This window comes from Suricata suricatta, chromosome 8 (genome assembly GCF_006229205.1).
Source record: "Suricata suricatta isolate VVHF042 chromosome 8, meerkat_22Aug2017_6uvM2_HiC, whole genome shotgun sequence".
Taxonomy (NCBI): domain Eukaryota; kingdom Metazoa; phylum Chordata; class Mammalia; order Carnivora; family Herpestidae; genus Suricata; species Suricata suricatta.
The window spans coordinates 71148009-71169096 of NC_043707.1; the positions used below are offsets into that span (position 1 = coordinate 71148009).

The 21088-nt window shown below is 33.8% G+C and overlaps 1 protein-coding gene across 3 annotated transcripts in view; it reads right to left on the reverse strand.

The window, feature by feature from the left end:
* Window positions 1–21088, reverse strand: part of SH3GLB1 (SH3 domain containing GRB2 like, endophilin B1) — a 34525-nt gene that overhangs the window by 3693 nt on the left and 9744 nt on the right. The window contains exons 2-9 of one of the 3 annotated variants that reach the window (XM_029946842.1): window positions 19988–20129; window positions 16789–16917; window positions 14502–14635; window positions 13461–13553; window positions 9937–9975; window positions 8256–8279; window positions 4266–4355; window positions 3774–3874 (exon numbers count right to left, since the gene is read on the reverse strand). In XM_029946842.1, coding sequence (XP_029802702.1) covers window positions 3774–3874; window positions 4266–4355; window positions 8256–8279; window positions 9937–9975; window positions 13461–13553; window positions 14502–14635; window positions 16789–16917; window positions 19988–20129 — 752 coding nt within the window. Of the gene's footprint in view, window positions 1–3773; window positions 3875–4265; window positions 4356–8255; window positions 8280–9888; window positions 9976–13460; window positions 13554–14501; window positions 14636–16788; window positions 16918–19987; window positions 20130–21088 lie in introns of all 3 variants that reach the window. The other 2 variants (XM_029946841.1, XM_029946843.1) reach the window with 2 other exon arrangements.

The window sequence follows — 21088 nt, forward strand, 5'->3', positions numbered from 1 at the left end:
TCCACTTTCCTACAAATGGCCAGATTTCATTCTTTCTCATTGCCATGTAGTACTCCATTGTGTATATATACCACATCTTCTTGATCCACTCATCAGGTGATGGACATTTAGGCTCTTTCCATGTTTTGGCTATTGTTGACAGTGCTGCTATGAACATTGGGGTACATGTGCTCCTATGCATCAGCATTTCTGTATCCCATGGGTAAATCCCTAGCATTGCTATTGCTGGGCCATAGGGGAGTTCTATGGATAGTTTTTTGAGGAACCTCCACACTGTTTTCCAGAGCGGCTGCACCAGTTTACATTCCCACCAACAGTGTAGGAGGGTGCCCATCTCTCCACACCCTCACCAGCATCTATAGTCTCTTGATTTGTTCATTTTAGCCACTCTGACTGGTGTGAGGTGGTATCTCAGTGTGGTTTTGATTTGTGTTTCCTTGATGATGACCACTCTCTAACTTAAATCTCTAATTTAGCTCCCAAACTCCAGACCTGCATATCCTAAAACTGGGTATCTCCACTTAGATGTTTAATAGACATTTCAAACTTCATTATGTCTAAAACTAGGCTTCTGGTATAAAACTGGGGTGATCTACCACCTCAACCTCCTCCTGCTGTGACATTCCTCATTTTAATTAACTATAGCTCCATACTTTCGGTTGCACAGGCCAAACACCTGCAGTAGTTCTTGACTCCTCTAAGCCCTATATAAATGAAATGTCAGCAAATCCTGCTGGTTCTGCCTTTAAAATATATCCAGAGTTTGATCATTTCTGCCACATCTATCACAATCACCATGATTCAAGCCACCATCATCTCCTGACTGGATTGGCTAAAATATTGCAATCAGCTCCAAACAGGTCTGTTAGCTTCCACCTGTGCCCTCTAACATTTAACAGAGCAGCAGGAATAGTCCTATTAGAGGCTAACTGAATCTGCCACTTGCAGGGCAGAACCCTCAAAGGCTTCTCATCTCTGAGTAAAGGCCAAAGTCCTGTGTGTCCCGGCTTCACGTCTCCTCCATTCATCTCTGGCCGAGCCCTCCTTACTGCTGCTTGAACATTACAGCTTTGTTCCTGCTTCAGGGTTTTGTACTTGCTGTACCCTCTCCTGGAACATTTTTTCTCAGATGCCTGTATGTTTTGCTTCCTCTCTTTATTCCAGTTTGTCTTCTCTAACTAGTGCAAACCTCTACCCCTAACCAAGGCACTTTTCCGCTTATTTTTCTTCATAGCATGTATCACCTTCTAATATACCATGTAATTCACATCCATGTTGATTTTCTACTTCCCTCAACCCTCAAATAGATGCAGGTTCAATGAAGGCAGGGATCTGACCTGTTTTGTTTACACTGTTTCTTCATGCCTGGAATACTGCATTTTTAAAAATTAAAAGCAAAACTTTCTCTGATGAATAACAGGGTTTTAATGACAAAAAGATCTAATTTCTAATTCAGGTTTTACTATAAAGTTAGGAACACATTTCCTAGCATCTCTTCCTCAGTGAACTCAGTTCCTCAGCAGTGCTTAAACATATACATTTCTGAATATTAAAAAATATAAACTCTCTTTCCCCACATAAGTGTGTGTATACACAACATGTGTTTTTAAAGTCTCTAACCATGGAATTTTACGTTCAAGTTTAATAGTATAATTAACCTTTGTTTGCCACTGACATTTACCTATGTCAGTTTGGGGGAATTAACGGTAAAAAGAAAAACAACCTGCCCTCCCCACCCCCCAACCAAATAACTACAAAACCCCCGAAAGACCATTTTTACCTTCTAAGAACTTTTATTGATACATTGAAAAACCTATAGACTTTCTGCCACTGTAGCTTGATGTATTAAAACCTTCTAATTATTTAAAAATAAAATACATTTACTAGCCTTGTAACTAGTGCTTCTGTTTCCTCATCTGTAAAATGCAGATAATAGCACTTATCTTCATGGGTGTGAGGACTGTAACATTACGTATGAGGTATCAAGAGGAGTGCCTGGGGACAACGGGAGCCCTTCCTAAATGATTACTGTTTTCCAGTTTCTACTACTACTACCAACATTGCCATTTTAACCTGGTTCTACCTCTCAGAAATAGCCTCTGAATTAGCATGGAATTGGATGATTTGTCAAGTTCTGCATTTGAATACTCCTATACACTATCACTGGTCCTTACCAGTAATTTAATTCTTTGAGGGTAGAGAGACAACCAGACTTTCTTCCCTAGAACAACAGCACTCTTTTCACTGTATGTCTGAGCTTACCCTAAAGTGCAATAACTAGCATTTTGTGTGAGTGGCAGAGTTCCAAGCACTTGTGTGGCTTTAAGCAGAGTTCAAGTATGAAAGGTAACAACAGCATCCCTTCTGCTGCACTCCCAGAGTATCTGGACACAGTGAAAAGAAAGGACTAAGGCTTCTTGGGCTTAAAATAGTTGTAATAATGTGGGGATAAAGTGGTGTTCTGCTTTTGGGTATATAATAAACATCAGTAACAAACCTTCAAATATATACAAGTATAAATCTTCTTTAAATCCTATTGAAATAACCTATGGTATTAGGCTACAATTAATTTTTAAGATCTAAAATTGGTTTTGTGGATGTGCCTAATTTTGTTCAAGGTCTAGTTTTAATTTAAAGGCTTATGCAGAAAAAAATATCGAAGCAACTTAAAAAAAAACTTATTTCTTAAAATAATTTCTCTTGATACTTCTTCATCAAATATTACGTATCACTCACTCCCTTTCATGACTTCTTGCTATATAAATGTCAAACTCCTTACTATTACTTACTTTACAGGACACTGGTGACATGACCCTGCTTCACTGGTCTAGCCTCATCTACCACCCCATTCTTTAATCCAAAAACCATGTATACTCCAGACAGCATGAACTACTGTCAGTTCCCTGAACCTGCCACACTACCCTCTTTCCCTGGACTTTGTACATGCGTGTTCTTCCTTTGTCTGAATATTTGCTGTCCCTGTCCCTTTCTTCATCTAAAGTATTTCCAATAAAATAATTTCATCTGTGAAACTTTGCTAGCCCCACCTGAGTCACAGATGTCCCTTGTAGGAACCTGCACTTCTACCTTTCCACTTGCCACCTGGCATGTCCACCAATGGCCTTTATTTCTAGCTAGACTTTAAATACCTAGATATTTCTATCTAGACCTCATAGAGACCATGTTTGTCCTATACATCATTTTATTTCTAGAGTCACCTTAAAATGTGAGCTCCATAAGGTAAGCAATTTTGCCGGTTCTGTTTGCTGATATAATCCTAGAGAACAGAACAGTGCTTGGTGTATGACAGGTGTTCAATAAATATCTGATGAATGAATGACAGCTATGCACGTTATAGGCTATCATTTTGCTTTAAGGTGTATTAAAATATAATTTTAAATATAACAATAAATCGATGTTATTTAATAATAACATCAATGGGTCTGAGGTTACAGACTATTCTAAAACCTTTTTAAGCAGTGAATAAGTATAGATTAGTTAATCTCTAAGAGCAATGTAACTAGTTAATCTTCCTCAATTAACTGCAAAGGTATTGCAGAGAAAAGTGAACTTGAAACACTTTTGGATGCCAGAAGAGTTCAAAATGTTTTTGTTACCTCACAAGTCTGACAATTACTTCCCTGTAAAAAATCTGATTTGAAGCAAGCTAACAAAAGCCTTTAATTCTTTGAATCTTCACCTCTATATTAAGTTCATATACAAAAATCTGAATTTCTCATCAGGAGTTTCATGTGTGAAAAAGAGATTCCCACCTTCCCAGTTGTTTCTGGAGGTCTAACATGTACTGGTAACATTGTGCATAGTAGGTCATCTGTGCTTCCACAAAGTCATTCAGACAGCGGAGATGATGGGCCTGTAAAGGAAAGTGACAGTTACTTCTCAGCTCTATAATCTACTCAAACATGTTATATTCCAAAGTGCAACAGGCACAGCATATACTCATGGAGAAATACCCGCAGCCAGCATTCTACGACAAGGCTTATCAAGACTGACCGCAGTTAACAGTGTAACAACACACTGTGTGGCCAATAAAGACCAACAAATGGATGTGGTGATAGTGAGAGAACTAGGTGATGAGATATAAACGAAAATTTAAAATATTTCTTCATGTATTGAAAAGTGCCACAATATAAATTTCCATGATAAAGTGACTGAAAAAACAAGTTCAGTTTTTCCCCCTCAAAGTGCCTTAGGACCATCAAAGTCTTCTGTTTAAAATAAATTTCCAGTTAATGAACACTCACATGTGTACTGCTGATTCCCTCTAACAGAAGTCTTGTAATCTCTGCTTGACGATCAAATTCACTTTGGGTTATTCTCAATTCCTGTTCAGACTTAAATTGGAACATAGTTTTAGAATTCTGCTTGATGACTTAGTCCATTTTATGTACATTTGTTTAGACAGTTTACAAATCTCCCAAGTAAACCCCAAATAATGAGCTGGCAATTCTCTCATTCTGCTTCGAGTTTAAACTGGTCCCTGATCTCTATACCTCAGCTTTTCTATATTTCTCAATCTAGACAGAATGCAGTCCTTACCAGTACTGGACTCTAAAGAATCTATTAATGTCACAGCTTAACGATATATACATAAAAGCCTAGAAACACTACTATGGGACAGTACGGTCATATATTTTGTCATGTCAATATATACATATATATCAATATATAAAATGTCACAAAATTTTATTAAATCTTAAGAATACTAGTTTATATGTATAATATTTGAAAAAATTCTCAATTATTACTATATTTACTTTGAAGTTAAACATAGCCTTTAATCTCAAATGAAAAAACTTAAGAGTGAAGCCCTAAGATTTTAACCTATTTTTTTTAAATGTTTATTTTTGAGAGAGAAAGTGCGAGGGAGGATGGGGCAGAGAGAAAGGGAGACAGAGGATTGGAAGCAGGCTCTGAACTGAGAGTGCAGACCGATGTGACACTCGAACTCACGACCTTATGACCTCTAACTCATGAGATCATGATCTGAGCTGAAGTCAGATGCTTAACCGATTGAGCCATCCAGGTATCCCAGATTTTAACTTCTTATACTTAGTTACCAAACATATTGTTTCTAGGCATACAGTTTTTAGGTTCTAAGGACTCTTTTTGCATAAGGGGTGACCTTCTTTTGAGCTTTCTTTTCAAACTTTGCATAAAATATGGCTTAGGCATCACTATTATCTACAAGCTATACTAGGGTTTTTCTGCAAGTTATGGGTGACTTTTAATCAGTAGTGTCCTGGTAAACTGGCTGGTGTTGGTGGGGAGAGTTCTAATGTGTGGATTTTCATGGTACAAATACCCCAACCACAGCTCATTTCAAGCTACCAAGGTAAAGTCACTGACCTCCGGGCTGGAAAGAGGTGTATATAATACCACACCACTACTACTAGCTTCAACCCTCTGATATAGGTTCAGTGGTAGGACAAAATAGTTCACTAAAAAAATCAACATTACCTGAAAACAGTAAATACTCACATCTTAAGCCTTTAGCCAGAGTTGGCTGGTAGGAAGTGAGGAGAAAAATAAAATCTCACAGCTCACTCAAAATAGTTAGCATATCCCACACTGGGAATCATCATTGGTGATATTATCATTAATACTGATGTGTTCTACTACCTCTCCAGGATAAACAGCTCCCCCACCCAGCCAAGGAATATTTCTAAGACTGTAGTAAGTATAAAAACTAGGTCTAAACTTTTTCTTTGCACATCCCATCTCTCTCCATCAATCTTCTGTGGTAATTATTAAACTAGTGAATCAGTCAACAAGGAATAAGATAATCAGTTGTTATAATCATTTTCATCCCATTGGCAATAGACGTGGCAGAGGTGACCAAGAAGTGACCACTAGATGGGATTTACAGAAATAAGTTTGAGTTACTCAATAATTCAAAAGTTAAAATTAAATTTTACTTAACTGAAACCAGAATGCATAGTGCTTTGATAACAGAACTGAAGTTACAAGTTTCATCTAGAAGCTAGTATGAATCAGAAAAAAGTCCCAGGAGAAGAAAAGAATCAATGTTCTTCCTAAGTAAAGTGTTAAGGAAAACCAATCACTTCAGAGTTACACTTGCATTATTTATTGTTTTGCTTGGTTGAATACAAAAAGGTTTTAATAGAAGATACCATTATAAACCCAAAATAAATGATCTTCAGAAGTAAACAAGACTAGTGAAAGTCAATTTGATTTAATGGCGTTTAGTAGAAATGGCAGAAAAGCCTACTAAATAGCAATATTTCTATACAAGGTGTAAGCAAGCCAGCTAGATAATAGATTAAGTAACTGGGAAGTCTGAGTATGAAGTGGAAGTGTTTTTAGTTAAGAAATTTGAATTTAAAAAAGTTATAAAATGATCTCATAAAGGATAAGAGATCAGTCTTCCAGTTTTGAGCAAAATTTGAACAAGTTTCCGTGTAGGCCTGGGGTAGCTGCAGTCAAGTGTCCCAACCATCTCTACCTCTGACACATATAATGATCATAATAATTAATCTGAAGGGCTGACGTACCTGAAATAGGTTTGGCATAATCAATTTACTTAGGAAGAGAATGATCCATATTAGAAAGAAAAAAGGGTTTAAAGACAGTGAGTTTAAAGTGTTTTTATTCCGTCCCTGACTAATTTTACATTTAAGACATAAGAGTTCTAGGGAAAAGATCTTCTCCTGCCAGAGTATATGACAGCATAACTTGGGTTAGGGAAGCAAGAAGAATTCTTTTAGGATGTAACGTGGGAAAAGGGCAAGAATTTGTTATTCTGGGATATCAGGACTGGGTAACTATAAACTAGAAATTTTGGTTATGCTTTTGAGGCATTTGCTGTGAAATTTTGTTAAGTGTTATTTTTTCTATTAGGCTTAAGTCCTAAAACATTTGAAGAATATGAAGTTTTAAAATTATTTATTTTTTAAATAATAAAAACGACAGAAGTATGGAAAAAAAAAATCTCCCTAAATCCATTATGGCACTATTTTCTTAAGTTTTACACACACACTATCAATATTTGTTTCATGACTTTCTTCCCATTATATATATCACATTTCCCAAACTTACAGAGACTGCAGAATCAGAAATTTTTTGGTGCTAACTAGAGTGGAAGAGACCCTGGTTTTACTGTTCATTCAGCTTATATTCTCTTCCAAGTTACTCTGCCCTCCTTTCATGCTAGAGGTTCAGGAACAGCCAGAGGCCAAGGCAGAACCATAACTAAGTGGACAAGTGGATTTCACAATGGGGGGATGAGAGTGGAAGTCAGGCATTTCATACTGGATTTCCAGTTCATAGAGTCAAAAACCTCATAACCTATGCAGGGAACAGACTGTATAGTAAGCATTCCTACAAAGTCAAAAAATAAAAAGCTAAAATTTGGAGGAAAAAAATAGTCAGGGGCCTCAGTTACCACCTGGCCTCCATCTCCAGCATTGTCTTCGTGTGGAGGTTGCTTCTGAAGACCTTAAATAGCATTTGAAACATACTGCACTAAAGTCATAATTTTATTCCTTAAATTCTTGCTTACTTTATTTCCCAACCTAGACGAAAATGAGAAATGGAAATACAGAAAGAGGGACTACTAGTAGCAGTATATGGACAGCTGCTAAGTGACAGTCCAACACTGAGGGAGGAGACAACATACTTCACAAACAACAGATCTAATTGTTATACAGTACAATAATGTACATTCATAAGAACGACCCTAACTGTAAATAAAATTAAATATATGTTATACTATATTTATTTAATGGAGCAGTAAAATACTGTTTTAGAACTATTTTCAACTAAAGTGACAAAAGACTTAGCTCTGGTGGAGGACCAAGCTTCAGTTACCTAGGAAACTCATTTGTGTGACATATGATACATTCAATCTCTGAATATACAAGCAATGGTGTAAACTATATTTTACAAAATTGTCATGTAAGTAAACCAAATATTTAAACTGTCTCCTGGTAAGCACTATAAATACTACTACTTAATGTAGCACGTATCTAGTATTTATCAGAGTGTGTGCAAAGTACATCTCTGTAGTATGGTTCTACTGCTCTGTGGAGCTACTACTAGCCAAAGAGATCTGAGCTTTCTAGAGTAATTTTCAGATTTTATAAGTAACAAAGATATTGTAACAAAGACTGTTAACAAAGACTGGCCCCATAGCTGTTGTCCAAGAAATATTTACTGAATGTGTAACAATTAAATTCTTGTTTCATAATTCTGTACTTTAATAATTTACTTACTTTTGTCACTTCCTCTGCCCAAATCTAGCCAGCATTAAAAATTAGAGAAAAATATACAGCATGAAAGAAAGTTGGAATTTAACATTTCTACAACTTAGTATAGAAAAATGTAATTATTTTAAATTCAAATGGCATACTTTCCTTTTCCAGAATCACATTAACACAATAGAAAGTAAATCAGTATAGTTTAATATACTGTGAAAGTATGCCTTCATATGTATCAATACTATTAATTTTTGAGTATTATACTAATTTTATAAATTACTAAGAATAATAGTTTCCCAAACCAGGACTATTTAGCCCCTCTTAGTTGTAATTTTCTAATCTGTAAAATGAGAGGTTTGGACTAAACAATTTATAATTTCTCACTTAGGTCTAAAATTCTCAAATTTTAGGAAACTAAAATAAAGCAAGGATTAATAGACAATGAACATTGGTATAGCCACTGGTGGGGCACAATAAACTTAAGAAATAAGGAGTTTAAAATTACCAGAGTTAAACACATCTTACTAAAAGTAAGTGACATCAGTAGTAAAACAAATGCCTAATAAATGGAACATAATCTTGCTAATTGTTTAGGATACTTTTACCTAAAAAAAAAACAAAACAAAAAACACCCTATGATTTATATATGATTACCAATGACTGAAATAGTCTCACACTTTTCATTCACCTACAGACAGGACAATGGAAATAAATGAATGCATTCTCTTGCTATGTAACGAAAGCCCTGATTTAGCCAGGGCTTCGATAATCACAGTAGTTTAAAACAACAAAAATGCATTTTAAATATTCTCTACATATATTTCTGCCTGCCCTGCACCCTGGCTAAGTGCTAATGGAATAAAAACAATTGACTGCAAATTTATTATAAACTGTACTACAGATTCCATGCCACTTCTAAGGAAGTAATTTATCTAGGAGTATAATGTCAAACACTATATCTATAAATTGCTGCTGGCTAATGTTTATGAGTTTTGGGGATATATTCAGATTTTACAAATTTCTATTTTGTTAAAAATTAAAAATTACTAACATCTCAAAAACTTCCTCAAATCAAGCTCACATATATAGAACAATGCTCTTTCCCAATTCTTGCCCAAGGCTATTAATATCCTGCAACTTTCTTAAGTAAATAGCACTGGAAGGTGAATGGGCCTTCCTATTACAAAAATACCTTAAACTATCAGGGGGAAGTGGGTGTCTTGGCCTGAAACTGAAGAAATTAATTCAGTGTTGAGTTTCAGAAAGTTAAACATCAAAGATACTGAGAGACAAAGTAAATTTGTATACTTTGTACTTTTCTGTACGTAAATTTTGTTAATTTTCTTTGCTAAAAGTAAAAATGCAAAGTGCCAGCCAAATTAATGTCTTAGTTAACTAAGTATAAAAGGCACTATATATTACATATAAAGTCATATTCTAAAATCTGAATTTGGCATAGATAATAATATTTGGCAATTAGAATACAATTTCTTTTCTTCAAGTTCCAGTATTACTTCAGCTAGCATTCCCTATGATTTTTGGTGGACTAATGAATTCATGGCTTCAACTACTTCAGACTTTTACATGCAGATAATAGCAAGAGAAGGCACTTTACTTAAGATGTAGAAAACACAGTAGGCCAACAAACCTTCAGCCATTTTACATGCAGGAAGTTGAGCATGTAAGAGAAATTTACCATAATGTTATCTCCTTCAAGGCGAGCTGAGTTTAGTTGCTTAAGTGCATAGGTAAGAGACAAAGAACACATTATACCAATGAACACAGTGAAACAAATTACTTCTTCACAATAAAGAACACACAAACAAGTATTAAGAGAGCTGAAAAAGTGGCTTTCTTCTTAAAAAAAAAAACCACCCCACAATAAACTATATCGCTCTATGGAATGTCACATAGTGGTACCTATTCAAAAATTTCCAGAAGATACAAATTTTTAAAGACAAAAAAACCGGGTTGATGCTTAATTTTAAATCAGAATCATTTAAAGAAAACATCACTTTAAAAACTGCTACAGTTATGTACAATTTTTATTAAGTTTTCACATATGAGAAAGCCCTTCTGCCTACCCACATTTTTCCTATTCAAAGATCATTTCTATTTTATGAATATATATGATGCCTTTAACCATATTTTCTTTTCAGTCAGCCTCAGCCAGGTCTTGGCATACCCTAAGGAAGTATGAAAGGCATGTAAATCCTTGTATTTTTAATAAGCTTTAAATTCTCATATATGTACATTAAGGTTAAAGTAATATGGTGGTGCTCAGTTTACAGATTAAAGATTTAGACATCTGTGGAAATAAGCAGGCAGAGGGACATTCATAAATCTGTGTTATCTGAAGATGTATTTTCTGTATTTGTATATCTGAAAGAAAGGTCTAAGCCTCCAAATATTAGCTTTGAAACCAGATGATTTTTTCTCCCCATTAGCAGAAGTCTAAAATAATTTTTAAAAATTTATGTGGGACTAAATAAAGCTAGGTTAATGAATGTCAGTGCCTTATAATTCAAATGCAGAAATTTTATTTGCCTTTGCTTCTTATGACATAAGTTCTACAGTATTTTCAAAACTGTGTTTTTTGTTCAGTGTGAAACATTCAAGTAGGTTTTCTGTCTTCTCAACTGGTAGAGTTTTGAGAAATGCCTTTGATGTTGCATTACTTCAACATGCTAACTAATAACAAGTTAATAAGGTAGCAATACTGGATACAGGCATAAATATTTTATTTGTAGGGCTAACATCATCAAAAAGTCCAATCTAGTATATTAGATTGTAAACTGAGGGTTGCAGAAATTTTGCATTACTTATCTCTGAACTCCTCAGCAAAGCATCTTGTAAAAAAATAAGCATTTGATAAATATAGAATTGAAAAAGAGGTCACAAGAAGCCAGTAAGCAAGTTAAAAAAAAAAAAAAAGTCCTGATGTCCCAAACCTTACTTGCAGAGAAATAACTATTCACAAAACAATACATGGAAATTCATAAAGTGAAATCAAAGAAATTCTGAGATTAGAGTAACCTCTTCAAGCTGCCAACAAGGAACAAGGAAATGTGTCAAAGAAGGGAAAAAAAAGCAAACGCATATTCCTAGTGGTTTCTATTTTTCTGTATTCTTCAAGTAAACAGAAGAGAAATACAGAAAATAAACGCCACCAGAGATCACAAAATATAGTCAGGCCTCAAGGTTTTATGTAATAACAAACTAAGGACTTTTCCTTTCTAAAGTATTTCAGACTTACTGCTATAAAGTTTGAAGAAAAAGGAGTTGGTTATCTAGGGGAAAAGAACACAACTAAAATCAGGAAATGTGAATTTTTCTTTGGACTAACATTTTAAGTATTTGGCTACAGTTAAATTTGTTTTATGAAATATATAAATTATAGAAAAGTTGTGTAAAAATAAAATTGTCTAATAGAGTCATTTGTATACTCTCTCATTTTTATTTTAAATGGAAAAAAATTCTGCCCTCAACAATACTCAGCAAAGAAAAGCTGTCAAGATCTTTTCTGGACATATCAAATGGAAACATCTCTCAGTTTGTCTACTATTGTATTTAGTTCTTACAAACTTTAATAGCAGTGGTAAAATAATTTTACACTAGGACCAAAGGACCTTTACAGTGTTAAATCTATGAGTTTTCTGGAACTTTTTCAGGTAAAAAAGTAGACACAGTCATTATCCTGTAAGTGCTTGTTAAAGAAAGTTTTGTGCTGACACTTGACAATGGTATTCTTCTCATTCCACAATATTATTGGGCACATGTAGGCATTTTGAATAAAGAGATTTTGTTCTGGTTCAAACACTTATTTCTAAATAATCCTTATTTATCTTAACATTTTTTTCCTGATTATGAAATCACTATCTTAAAAAATCTATTTATACTTTACTGCATAAATCTATTATTAGCAACTAGAAACTAATCCTAATTTAGAGTCTCTCGCCACCTACAACGTTCATTTTTAAAGTTCTTATTTTGCAAAAAGTCTGTTTTGGGAAGTTAGCATGTTTTTGATGATGACATCATAATAAATTCTGAGTTGACATAGCCAGTGAATTTGGATTCAATGTCTTGTCAAAGATAGCTCTCCATCAGTAACTAATACAGTATCTTCCAAAGGGGAGCAGTCTAGAAAAAAAATATTTCTACAAAAAATTTATTCTGCTCACATAAGGTTTGGGGGAAATTTTGTAAGACATCACAACCCAATACCAATTTTATCAGTTTTAAATTTTACTGTAAACCAAGTCTCAACCTCTTTCCCAAAACAAGCACCACAGTCAACTTCCGCCAGCACTGTGGTGCATGTTCCTTAAGGCAAGGGTCCTTGATGAGGATAGTGGTAATGAACTGGGGTCAGAAGGCAGGGGGAGCATCATACCTCTTAACAAAACGTATCTCTAAGTACATGTTAAGAATTAATTTGTTATGCTCCTCTAATAAATTCATACTTGTTTATATCATACTATCTTAAAGGCATAAATCTCAAATCTGATTAGTGTCTTCAATCTTTCGAATGGAAATATAAACAGTATAAATACTAGAATAAGCTTATAAATAAAATCTTTTAGTAAAGTTATAAATATATATATATATACACATAATTACATTACTACATTTAATATATACCCACTATATTTAAAAAGACTAATCTGAGGTTGATTTTAAGAAAAAGATTCCAGAACTTATGTATCCAAATGGATTTCTTCTCCTGCAAAACAGTCACCTGGGAGTCCATGTTTGAATGGTTTTGGAATTCTTGGGTGACAACTCCTTTAGTCAGTTTGAATCACATGTGGAAAGGGAGTCAAGTTTAGTTTTTAAGTCACACACAAGTAATCTCAAATTTGATTCATCCTCCACTTACTTAATTACTATTTTTTCTATTTCAACTATAATAAACCTATCTCCAAAAGTATACTTTCTAACATCATGGATGATATTTAAAAGAATATGATACAGCTTTAGGAGCTCTCACAATTTTCATTTTTTAGCAACAGGTATATTGCTGAAATAATACTGCCTGCTGATATGACTATTTTGCACTGATCTGGATGCTTTAAGCTCTGAAAAGTTTGTTTAAAAACACAAGTCATATTCTAGTCTTAATAATTGACTATAGCTTGCATGGTATAGGAGTAAAACATTTTACAAATTTTAAAGTTATCAACCTAGAATGTTTTTTTATTAAAAAATACTACTTACTGAAGCTCTGGTTTCTGCAGCTTTTGCCTTTTTTAGTCTGGTTTTTGCAGCATCCAAATCCAGTCTCTTATTTTGTAACAGTTTCCTTTCTTTCTACAAATATAGAAAAGAAAAAAAAGAAGGGTAATGATGCTAAAATCCTGTAAAACCATACACATTTAAAGGATTATTCTCCATTAAACATATGAATCATTACTAAAGATCTATAATTACAAAATTGGCTATGAAGTGACACTCGACTCTAGTGAATACTGAATAGCAGTGAATGCAGGTCTACTCCTCCAAAGTGGAATTTCAGATTTCATATATCAAATTTCCTCCTATTGACAACCTAATCTTTTAAATCATATTTGAACTTGGTAGCTTTTCTTTTGTCTCAGGTGGAATACTTTTTACCCAGAAACAAATTCACTGGAAACAGAGTTTCTGAAATAATTTGTAATAAGCAATCTGCAAATTAAAGTTTAAAGTAGTATTTACAATAAAGAATAATTTTGCAAAAATCTTAGGGAAAAAAGTCCACCTAGATCTCCATCACTGTAAAAAACAAACAAAAAAATAATATTAGGCTTGGGAAGGTGGTATTTATTTCTTTGGCAATAAAACACAGCTGTGTGAAGATAAGATAAGAGGCTTCTAGGGATGTAAAAAAACCAGGAAGTCAAACAACCAGAAATATAGCTTCCAGTAATTAGGTTTTTGGCCCCCCGTTTAAATGAATGGTTACATGGCTATACTATCATGATATTTTGTACCATATTTTTATAATTTCAGGAAGTTCTTTATAAATTTTAGTGCTGGTAATGAACAAGAATTGATGTAATCTCAATAACACTATAGGAACACAAAAATAGAGTACATATCTTCAATAGTCCTTTATATTGGTTAGTTTTGCTTTCTGCTGGAATGCACCTAGCTAGATTATTTGAATTTTCTAATCTGCTACATCTACAGGATCAATAAGAGGGTAAATTATTCATTAAAAACTGGAATTATATATCTAAATATTTTACTAAAAACAGGGAACATTTTCCAACTCACAGCAATTGTTTTGTAATCTCCTTCTATAAAGTTTCTTAAAGGAGTGAGAAAATTTAAGGCTGATGTTTGAATCAGCTCTCTGTCTGCTGTTCCAATTCGTTTTTGTGTTTCTCCACATTTAATAAGGGCATTACCTGCAAAGGAAAAAAGTGTTGGTTTTTTTGTTTGTTTGTTTTTTACCATTTTCTGGTAATGTCAGAAAATAAAATCAGCAATTTGATCTGCTTTAAAGTTAGCCATCACTTCTTTACTTGAGCAAAAATAAAATAGAATTAACTATCGTTAGTTTTACTTTAAAGGTAAATTTAAGATTATAAGTATCTAAATAAAAATGACAAAGATGAAGTCCTTAATATACCATAGTTAATTGTACCAAGTGTACCAATGGAACACAAGAGAATAAATACACTAAAAAGTATTCATGGTCATAGCTCAAACAGTGGAGATATGCTTAGAAAAGCAAAATGCTTAAAATATTTTAATAAGTCAAAATTTGTCTTCTGTTTCTGTATTAATGCATGGGCCTCAAGTATCTTTAAATAATAGTATAAATTTGTATTTTAAGTTAAAGAAAAATCCATGTTTTGCAACACATATACCTTAATGTTTAAACAGGACAAGTACAGTGGAATATACAGCAAAGGAAAGGGAACCACACAAGACCAAGGTTCTACTCCCAGGTCTACCTCTATTAAGTTTTAATTCTGTGGATCTTGATTCCTCCATGTTAGGATGAGATTAGATCTGATTGGCAAGGAGGATAATGTAACACAGTAGTTAAAAGCTCCATGTCTGGGTACATATCTCCATTTGAATTACCAGCTGTAAGATTATGGATAAATGATATAATCTAAGACTCCGTTTCCTTGTCTTCAAAATGGAGACAATTTATATTGTAAGTAGGATATAAGTGAAGATTTATGGAAATAATATATATGTTGTGTAGTGTTTAGCCCAATGACTGAAATACTCAATTGTTAGTTCCTATCAATTACTAATAAATAGATTCACAAAGCCCAATTCTGATAATCAGGGCAGAGTCAATAATAGAATCACTATGGGAAAAAACAGACTCAACAGCGGATTAAAAACGGAAAAAAATTAGAAGCTTTTTGAAGGTTTATGCCCCACTAGGCCTTCAGCTTGATGAAGGTTAAGGGCTGGGTGCCCTTTATGTACCTTTATGACCACCACCATATAACTGCATCTGACACAAGCAGGCATTAAAAAAAAAAATCTGTTTAATGTTTAACATTTTTCTAAAATTAATAGTTAAAATTTAGAAATAAAACTATAAAAATTTTAAGCATTTTCAGACTTCTGAAAGAAGTACGTTTTGAAGACCACAATGTAAAAGTTTCAGTTGCATATCTAATAGGCAGTCAATGGATTAATGTCATTCATTATATAGTATTTAGGATATTTCCTTCTGACATAAAGGTAACTAGTAAAACTTTAAGTTCCTTTTGTTCCAGAATTTAGTAACTATTTTATAAATCAGTAATATATGTAGAAAATCATTTATCTACCATTTCATACCCACATAAAGACTAATTTCTTGCAGAAGTCTTATTAATAAAGAGCATTTTTAGCTTTGAACAGGAAAAGAAGCTATAGAAATCTGAAATAGCCTTATATTCTGAGAAAATTAGATTTGAGGGATAATGAGCTTCAGAGTTATACATTTAAAAAGTCAGTACAGCAACTAACAAAGCTGACATAACTGTAAAGCATGATTACAGAAAATTTGAATTACATGAATAAAATAAAATAAAACATAATCCAAACATCCAGAGATAATCATTGTTAACATTTTTGTGGTACCAACATCACTGTGTAATGAAAGCACTAGTGATGTGTTCAAACACTATGTGCCAGGAATTTTATTATAAAAATAAATAAGCTCTCAAGAATGCTTTAAAGAAATCATCCAGCGGAGACATATGTAATCAAAATTACAATATAGCAAAAGAAGTAATGTAAACAGAAGTTGCAAGATTCAATGGAATTACCAGTGAAGAATTCATTTAACTTTCCAGACCTAAAAAGATTAATGTGAATTCTCAGAATATTATACACTTAAATATATTACACTGAACTATACATATTTACTGGTTACCTATATTTCTCACTTTACCCAAAATTTAAACATAAAAAATTTTAAGTTAAAACTGATTTTACTAGTATGATTTTACTAATATCAGGTAAATGTTAATGATGTCTCTAAGTAGTAAAAATCTAAAAGTAAAGTTATTAACTTAGCAGATCTTTTTTGCCTTTTGCTTACCATAAGCTGTTCCCGGGCCAAACTCAGTCCCTGCATCAATCATATATTGTCCCAAAAGTTCTGGGTTGTTTATACGACTTGGGGCTTTTCTATCCAGTTTCTCATAAACAAATTCTTCTATCCTGGCATCTAGGAGAAAGGTTTAAAACTATCAATGATTTCAAAAAAGCAAAACTACTTAAAAGATTGCTCCCCACCTCCCCGAGCCATTTATCACTCTGTAAAATAAACATGAAGTTAGCATGCTTCTAAGTACGTATCTTTTTTTTTTTTAATTTTTTTTAATGTTTTATTAATTTTTGATACAGGAGAGACAGAGCATGAGAGGGGGAAGGTCAGAGAGAGAAGGAGACACAGAACTGGAAGCAGGCTCCAGGCTCTGAGCTAGCTGTCAGCACAGAGCCTGACGCGGGGCTCGAACCCACAAATGTGAGATCTGACCTGAGCCGAAGCCGGAGGCTTAACCGACTGAGCCACCCAGGCGCCCCGTAAGTACGTATCTTAAGAGAGAATTTTCAATTTTTATGTTACAGTATTATAAAGATCTAAGAAACTTATACTTTAGAAATCTGATAAATATTTTGGCACAAAATATTTACTTAAACTAAGTCTATGATGAGTATTCCATGAGATTTTAAGAGTTGGTTATTCACTTAATATCTAATGAAGTTGCCTTTGTCCCATTCATACACAGTCTAATTTTTAACTTTGAATACATGTTCATTTCAATTTCAAAACCAGGGATTTCCAGCTATGAAAATACAGATACAAGGAACCTGTAAGAACTATAGAGTCACATATTTCTAATATATTTTTCATACTTTTACTTGCTCATATGCTCTCTCTCCTTCCCAGAATCTAAATATAGGCATAGGAAATAGAACAATCCAAGCAGGGAAGAGTCACAGACAGATTAGCAATATAATATCTTGGCTTAATTTTATTTAATTTTATTTAAGGTACAAGATGTATCTCTCAGCATGTATTCACATTAACAATAAACTTACAATACAAAATAGGTCAAAAGCAAAAATGGAAGGCTGGTATACATGGAAAGGAAAAAGAAATCAGTAAAATCTGAATATAAACACTTGGTTAGTGTAATGCACAAGATATTCACACTTACACTGCCACCCAACAGTGAGGTTTTTTAGAGACAAATGAGAAAAAGTCAGATTCCAGAAATAATGATTAACTATGAATCAAAATTATAATCTAAAGAGAAGCTAAAATAAACAGGTTCCTTTTAAGCACTCCAGACAATTCCTCCACAAGTGGAAGCTTCACATAGTGTACCGAAAATTTTAAAAATGAACCAAACCAGTATAAGAAACACTTCAGGAGCCAGGATAAGCATTAATTATAATACATAAAATAGGCTGCTGGAATAATACTCGCTTGTGGTAGACTCTGGAGCAGCATCAGAAGTTGTTAAGCAGGATTTTTAAAACCTTTAAGTTAGTTATAACCATAATGAGTCAGTCCAAACATAATCATTTAAAAGATTTTAATTGCATTTCAGAATTTCATTTTCTGACTGTGAAAGGGATTCTCAGCTTTGTTGCATTTCTACTTACTTGGTCAAAAGTTCAAAGTTGAATCCTATGCTGATTTCATTCAGTTAATAAAACATTTGGTATATTTAAACTAAATGTTCATTTCATTAGGGAATCAACAGACCATAATACAATCTTAAAAAAATATGCAGGCAATTCTGCTATAATGCAATATAGATTTCTGAAAAACCCTACGTTTTGGCAAACTGTACCCCAAAAATAACAGAGTTCAGAGGAAAGTGAAGTTTGGGCCTGACCATTCATAATCTATGTAACTTTATAGTCAAAGCACAAACAAAAAACCAATTTTGTTTACTACTTCAGACTTAAAACACTAACGTAAAATCGTACTACATAAGCCACTGTAACTTTATGCTGATGAAATTCCCGTTTCCCAGGTGTGTATGAGTTTGTCTGCCATTCAGAAAAACATACAGAACAGACTACTTATGTGAGGAGCTCTGCACAGGGCAAGGAACAAAAGGAAAAATGTCTACTACTTTTTTAAGGTGTTGTGGTATATAATTTAAGTAGCCTTAAATGAGTAAGAAATACCACATGGTGTTTAAAGACAATAAGCTTCAAAGTGCAAAAGGCCTATTTCAGAAAGTCACCACAATTCAATTAAAATGTACGAACTTACTGGGGCGCCTGGGTGGCTCAGTCGGGTAAGCATCCGACCTATCTCAGGTCATGGTCTCACAGTTTGTGAGTTTGAGCCCAGCGTCAGCCTCTGTGTGGACAGCTCAGAGCCTGGAGGCTGCTTCTAATTCTGTATCTCTCTCTCTCTCTCTAACCCTTTCCTGCTCACTCTCTGTTTCCCTCTCTCTCAAAAATAAACAAACATTAAAAAATACATAAATAAAATGTACAAAATCACTAATATTTTGTGTAGTGCTTCAGGGTCACAGAGTAGCAACAAAGTTTAAAGCTTGGAAGTTAGTACCTAAAAGTAAGCTTATGGCATTTTACAACATGGTCACAATACGGGGGCAAAAGGGAATGAAAGCATTTGCTGCTTTGTTCTTCAGTTTTGATGTATAAAGCTCAACAGTGAAAAGACTGGGTGTCAATACACCAGTTCAAGTTCAATTTCCACTTCCAATTGACTAAGCTACATTGTATAAAATGCTAACTTGTGATTTGCAATTAGTACACAATTTTTGTACACCTTATTTGAAAGATTATTGAGATGGATGATCTGAAAAACCTTACAGAAAATCAAATGGAATAATTTATGTAAAAATGTAAAACTTAACACAACCACAAATAATTGGGAACTATGTAGGCTTTCACGTAATTTTTCCTTAATTATTTATATAGGTTAATTTATTTTTGCAGCCCTTCCCAACTCTTAAAATTAAAACTCATTCCCTGAAATTGAGTTTTCAAAAGGACTCTACAAAGGCATGAAAAACACTATTAGTCAATTTGTCAGAGGTGGTACACAAAGAGGTGTTTATCACTCTCTTCTTTACCAAAAGTTAACACATACAAACCCACAGACCTTAAAGCCACAAACCAAAAACTTGTTTTCCAACAGCTATCAAAACTTTTTTGTTTTTTAAACAAAAAAACCCCTACTAACAGTACCCCTTAATCAGATTAGTCAGGAAGACAGACAAAGGTAAAAAGTTTCTTACTTGGATTTGGCTGCAATAACACTTCAGTTTGTTTCATTATTTTTTCTGTCCATATTTTGGTACATTCAGCTTTGCTAAGAAGGTTCTCTAAATGAGCATCCAATTCTGTCTTCTCTGCCTGGCCGAGCTTTTCTTCTGTGAACTGTTATTAGTTACAAAAAAAATTAAATATATACATTTTAGAATCTATATCAGTAACTAAAAACTCAAATCCAGACATTCCCAAACATAAAATCATTATTTGCAAACCATTGCACTGAATGTTTTTGCCCCTATGGAAAAATTATCCATACCTCTTAATCTGGACCCTCTCTTAAGGTTAACATATATCCTTAGTTTTGCTAAAATGTACGGTGTGAATTCTAGAGAAAATCTAGCATACTGCCTGGTATATAAATATTTCTTACATATGAAGGTAGTATAGCATAGTGGTAAGGAGTAAGAATTTTGAGTCCATTGTGCTGAATTCAAATTCTGGCTGCACTGCTAATTGCGTGACTTGAGCAAGCTTTTGAATATTTTTTCCTCAGGTATCTTTTATCATAAAAAAGAGAGGATACACATTGCACAGTGCTTTGAGAATTAAGAGTATGTACATAAATCACTTTGTTCAGTGTCTGGTAATTTTTATTTTGAATTTAAAAAGAGCTGATTATGTTTAATGTGGCTTTGTATTAATGGCACTTTAATCACCCCTACTTAAATACGCTTTTTAAAAAAAAATTTTTAATTTATTTTTGAGAGACAGAGATTGACAGTGAGAACAGGGGAGGGTCAGAGAGAGAGGGTGATATAGAATCTGAAGACAGGCTCCAGGCCCTGAGCTCGCTGTTAGCACAGAGCCTGATGCGAGGCTTGAACCCACAATCGTGAGATCATGACCTGAGCAGAAGCCGGACGCTCAACCGACTGAGCCACCCAGGTGCCCCTAAATACGCTTTTATGGGATGTTCTGGGAAACTATCATTTAAGTTGTTTCTTCAGGATATGTTACGACAATTGATTTATAGACCAACTTTTGGGGCATATTCCTCCTGTGGTGGCATTTTTTAAAAGGTCATAAAATGTAGTTAAATATACTTAGCATATCATTTTTTTTTT